We start from the raw sequence: 5,683 nt of genomic DNA on the forward strand, positions 1-5,683 counted from the left end.
TGGAGTTCAGTGAGAACAAAAGGACCTTTCATGGAAGCTTACCTGTTCATGTTCAAGACTGTCGCTCAAATGCAGGGTTTACGTAGTTCTCACTGAGAACAGCATTCTGTGGTTTTAATCAAACATGCAAAATCCTTTTTCTAGAAACATTTAAATTCATATATTGGTTGTAGTTTATAATAAAATCATGTTTTTTTAACAAAATTGTTCACGACAGAAAAACTGCACCAAAACACGGCAATAGTAATACCAAAGATACATTTACTTAAAAAGGTAAATCTCAACATAGATGATAAGTTGATCATATTTTTCTGTTAGATTTTTCCGACTCGAAAGCTAGTCAAAGCTTTTTCTTTACCAGTAGAACAACAATCAGTAGGACAAAGGGTTTGTTGGGCACCAAATGCTTTTATTACCTCGCCACAGACTTCATTCGGGCTGCTTCAGAGGGCCAGACTCATGCTGCTCATACACTTCCAGTCCAGCAGCTAAGCAAACAGGGGCCTCTGTCTCTGGACTCTCATTGGTCCGGACATGCTTGAAAGCTTCCATTGAGCCAGTTAGGAGGAATTTGGGGTACTAATGCCACTCTCAGGAGGAGGAATTTTTGTGATTCTGGTAAACAGCTGAGCTCTCACTTTGCGAGCTCTGCCCTCCTCCTCTTCTCTCTGGATTCTGCAGTACTGTGTTGAACTGCATGAACCGACAAGCCACTTTGATAATATTCCACTTATCAATCATGCCTTTGGAGAACTTGTTTGGATCAAAGGGGAGACTGGTGCTGAGCGCTCTCCTTGTTTGTGCTGTCATCCTCGAGTTAGGTAAGTGATTTGATTCACTTCAGTTCTCTGAACATGTGTTCCTAGAATCACTAAGGAGGGGACATTTCTGTTGCCCTTAGGCATAATGGCCTACTCTAGGAGTTGACATGTTGTTAAAACCATTGATCCACCATGATGCCATTTGGCACATCAAGATAAAACTGTTATCCCTTGATTCGTATCATTAACAATTGCCGGTATCCTTATTTAGCAATGGTGGTATAGTGGTGAGCACATGTTTTCCAAGCAATAAACCAAGGTTTGATTCCCGGTCATTGTAACATTTTCACGAAATGTCCTTGCTGGGAATCGATTAAGGTATCTAATCTTATTTGTGGACTATTCTTGCTTCATTTACTGTGTATACTGTGTAGCTTATTGTCAAGAAGAGGCCCAACAACAGAAGATTAATCCAGGAAGGAAGCCAAAGCCGAGCATTACCAAACTTGGGAGGTCAACAAACAAATCGCCCAGAGCTGTAACAGTCAAACCAAAGATCAAAACTACACCTGCAGCCCCGGCACAGACCTTCCTCACACAGGTAGGAAACAGCACGAATGGTGTCCAAGGATCGTTCAGTAAAACACAGAGAAATGACTGCATCAGTTTATACAGTAACTATGTGTTTTCATATCTGACACATAAAGGTGCTAAACAGAGGGAAGTTTAAAAAGGTGGTAGACAGTATAAGTGTGCAGTCAGGAGACACCTTGGAGCTGAGGTGCAGGGGCAAACCTGTGCAGTGGAGCGTCCCAAAGTACCTGGAGGAGGATGATGAGGGAAGGCTCAGGTCAGCTAAGCAGCAAATACATCTTAAATATTAATGTAATTATCCTCCTAAGTCAGTACATTTTCTGACTTTCCTCTTTTGGCTCTGCAGTATGGTCCAACAGGAGCGATATGGCGTCCTGACGTTGGTCAACACTACGGGTGCAGACACAGGGGAGTTCAGCTGTTATCCGATGTACTGTGAAGACACAGACTGCAGGAAGGAGTATGACAAAGCTGTCAAAGTATTTGTCTTCTTTCCAGGTACAGTGAATTTGTAATTGATTCTTACACATACAATCCTCACAACTGCAGGCCCCTAATTTATTTGACTGCTACTCTTCACGTTATCTTGTCTTAAATCGGGCATCTTCTTACGGTTCCAATCAGATCCACAAGAACTATTTGTCCCGTCGGCTGACTACTACGAGGCGATCCAGCTGAGAACCAACTGGCCTACTCTCCTCCCCTGCCAGGTGACTTCACCCCAGGCCAAAGTGACTCTGCACCGTGAGTTTCCTCCAGTTGAGGTGGCAGTGGACGGGACAGAGATCTCCTTTAACGTCAAGAGGGGCTTCACCATTCATCGCCCCCGGCCTCATCATGCTGGAGCCTTGTTCTGTGTCGCCAGTCTGGGCAACCTGAGGCAGAGCTCCACAAAGTACATGCTCATCTATGTTAACTGTGAGTGCTTCCACACAGTTGTCCAAAACCTTAACTGTGAATTCATTTGCACCAGAAAGGAAGGCAGGCAAATGTTTGTCCAATATATTTGTACATTTAAAGATAATTGCAACCATGAGCTACAGAGAGTCTCAAGTCCATCTAACTTGCCTGATGGGGCAGTAAGTAACAAGCGCTAAAATGATGGTCAAATTATTACAAAAGCCATAATCACAAAAATTGATAGACAACGATTTTGATAAACACTTTTTCTAACGTTTTATAAAGCGAACACCCAAACATATTTGTTTACTCCTATTCTACGGTAAGGAACTGCAACTTTTCTTGTTTTACAGAATCTATGTATGACTCTTTCAATACTTACCCATTTACTCTTTGCACATTGTCTTTTATGCAGCTTGTCTAACTCCGATAACCTCAACTGTTCATACACAAACTATACATTGCCTTTACTTCAGCCGACACTAAAACTAAATAAAATCCTCAGTTCAAACAAGTGAACTGGCATTAATTTCTATTGCGATTTTAATTTCCAGACCATTTTGTTCAAATATACTTCTACTTCCACTTGTACTTGAAAATTCTTTTCTGCAATCTTGTTGTCAGATGATAGGCGACTTCAGTCAGTTCTAATACTTAAATGAACACTTAAACTTTATTCAGCACTTCTATTTTAACTACTCATTCAACATTTTTAAACCTATGTATTTTTTCTTCCTGCCATTTCAGTATTCTATCTTTTAGGAACAACATTTTCAGCAGTATTTCCACAATACATTTTAATGTCTGAGCTAAAAGTAACTATTTTTATGGCACTTGTTGCTGACTGTCTCTTTTTACAAACTTGTAAACTAAGATTTTCTCGAGAAAAACTGATCAAACAGGCAGAACATGCAGGGAGTAGTACTCAGTTTAATTAGTCAGTATTTATTTGTTTTTTGGTTACTTATCACTGATAAAACTTACTTACATTCCACGTTTCGCCATCAGACCCCATGGCTCCCCCTGCTCCAGTGATCCAGGCCTCGTCCAGCTCAGTGACTGCGGGGGAGAATCTGCGTGTCAGCTGTTCTGTGGTGGGGGAGCAGGACGTGGCTGTGGAGTTCACCTGGGATTACCCAGGACAGCAGGTCAGACACTCAGGGAAACAGTCATCATTACAATATTTTTGATTTAAAACTCTACAATATGGCAAGCTTGCTATACTATACATTTTAGTTATGTACATCCTATGTCATAATCTTTGTATTTATTGCTTGTCTAGTACTAGTTAAGAGGCCTCTGACCTATGGACTACAGAGCATCCAGCTATCTATTGATCATTTATTAAAAATGTTCTGGTTTATTGTGTTGTTTGCAGATTGGGAGGCCTCTGTACACTCAGGACAGCATCAGTCCAGTGGGTGGAGGAGCGGCCCGACAGCAGTCCCAGTCTGTCCTCCTGGTGGATGAGGTGCGGGACGTGGATCAGGGAACATACACCTGCACCGCCCAGAACCTGCAAGGAGCCAAATCAGTTTCTACTACTGTTAAAGTGGTGCCCAAAAGAAACAAAAACCATAAAAATTAGATGAGACGGTGGAGATCAGGAGCACCATTTTGCTTTGTCAAAAGTACTGAACAGTATTCAATCAGTCACATATCAATATATAAATACAACAAACATCATCTTCTCTTTCTATTGCTGTAAACACACTGAAGCCTAAAAATTAAGAGAAATGTTGTTGTTTAGATTTAGATGAATGTATGTAAAGCGTTGTGTATTAAGCAGATTGTGTTTTCTAAGTTTTATATACACATTGTTACCTGTCTTTTTCTACTTTTTCTTATTGTGCATTACCCTGCCTTTTTATTCATATAAAATTAAAATAAACATTATTATTATTATTGAGTTATGAGTCTTTTCTGTGTGTGAGAAATGGTATCCATAAACATAGCTTGATTCTAATTTCATAATAGTGTGATATACGAGGTAATAATTATGTTACTAATTATAATTATTAACATTAGACTGTGAATGGTCACTTATTTTTCATAAACACCATCCTCTGGTAAATTTGGCATTTTAAATTAAGAATTTGGACAATAACAATAATGTAAAAATGTTCATACACCATGAAACACTATGTCCTTTATCTTGAAAATCTGAAATGATTGGTCAGTTAGTCGTCAAATGGACACACACATTGTTTGCCATTTTAACAAACAAACATTTTCTCATTCTAGCTTCCTAAATAGGATTTCTTCATTTTTATATTTTGTACGTTTACTATATTTAGGTTTCTGATTATTGTTCAGGCTTACAAGACTTGTGGTGCACATTTTTCAGTAATTGATCATTAAAATAATACTGAGTGGCAGCCTTGCAGAAACTATAATGATATTTCCCTCAGAGGAATACTGTAAATAGCAATTAGACAGTTATTACTATTTTAGGGGGCATAGTGGCAACAGTTTGATGATGGGGCCCTGTTGACCCCCACCATTGACCCTGTGGTAGTGCTCATTGAGTATGTTGCACACAGCACACTACATAGGGCAGCTTCATTATGTGCTCGGAGACCAACCAGCACTATGAAAGAACATTAAAAAAAGCAATAATTCTACACAGACTGAGGTTATTTGTGTGTCCAAGTTAGTGTGTAATAAACAATATATATCCATATGTACCATGTGAGCATATTTCACAGGCGAAAGCACAACGAAGGGCTGCTTGTTAGCAAATTTGTAGGGGGTGCCATAGTTTCAAGTTTCAGTTTCAAGGTTTTATTGTCATTGAAATTAAAAACGTAGGTCACAGGCTCCTCCAACAGTGCAACAGATAGGCTATATAGGACATAGAACAAATCAAACAGATAAAATAGTGCAAGAATGTTTTGATATGTACAAGTTAATAAAAAAAAATAGAATAGAATATAAATAGCGCAAGAAGAGTCTATGCACAAGTACATGGAATTATATATTAGGCTAGATAAATAATCTCGAAGTGCAAACAGATGAATGTTTGCATGTTATTAAAAAAAAGGTCAGGCGTTTAATAGTATAAAGAACCATTTAGCTTGCACCAATTAAGACACCTTAAACAAAATAAATGTTCACAAGTCCTGAGAAATGTGGAAAAAACCTCCAGGATTTAACATGCTAAGGCTATCAATCAGCATCAAGCAATTTAAATGTGCTGCACTACGACTCTGTCAGTTATCGGGCCCTAATAATGAAATATATAAGTTGATGTTGCACCACAACTGGTCAATATATCAAACCCCAATTGACAAATAATTAATGTGGGACTTTTTGCTTATGTGGTTCACCTACATGCCTAATCGCTGGATGGCGGTGTCCCCCTCCACAACCCGAAGTGTTTCCGTCCAGCCCAGCCACAGGGGGGACAGACCAGACACATGCTTCCC

At 39.4% G+C, this 5,683-nt stretch overlaps 1 protein-coding gene across 1 annotated transcript; it reads left to right on the forward strand.

Moving 5' to 3' along the window:
• Positions 1-613: 613 nt before the first annotated feature.
• LOC307033335 (platelet-derived growth factor receptor-like protein) lies at positions 614-4,157 on the forward strand. The gene is made up of 7 exons (XM_079671768.1): positions 614-821; positions 1,196-1,362; positions 1,469-1,611; positions 1,702-1,853; positions 1,980-2,273; positions 3,264-3,403; positions 3,634-4,157. Exons 1-7 carry the CDS (start codon positions 698-700, stop codon positions 3,841-3,843), a joined length of 1,230 nt encoding a protein of 409 aa, XP_079527894.1. The 5' UTR covers positions 614-697; the 3' UTR covers positions 3,844-4,157.
• Positions 4,158-5,683: the final 1,526 nt, after the last annotated feature.

This window comes from Notothenia rossii (genome assembly GCF_949606895.1).
Source record: "Notothenia rossii genome assembly, chromosome: 3".
Lineage (NCBI taxonomy): Eukaryota > Metazoa > Chordata > Actinopteri > Perciformes > Nototheniidae > Notothenia > Notothenia rossii.

Excerpts from the sequence above, each read along its gene's own strand:
- LOC307033335 (XM_079671768.1), top strand. The coding sequence starts at position 698 with ATGAACCGACAAGCCACTTTGATAATATTCCACTTATCAATCATGCCT. Across the intron at positions 822-1,195 it reads TGCTGTCATCCTCGAGTTAG|CTTATTGTCAAGAAGAGGCC; the intron begins GTAAGTGATTTG and ends TATACTGTGTAG. Across the intron at positions 3,404-3,633 it reads GGGATTACCCAGGACAGCAG|ATTGGGAGGCCTCTGTACAC; the intron begins GTCAGACACTCA and ends TGTTGTTTGCAG.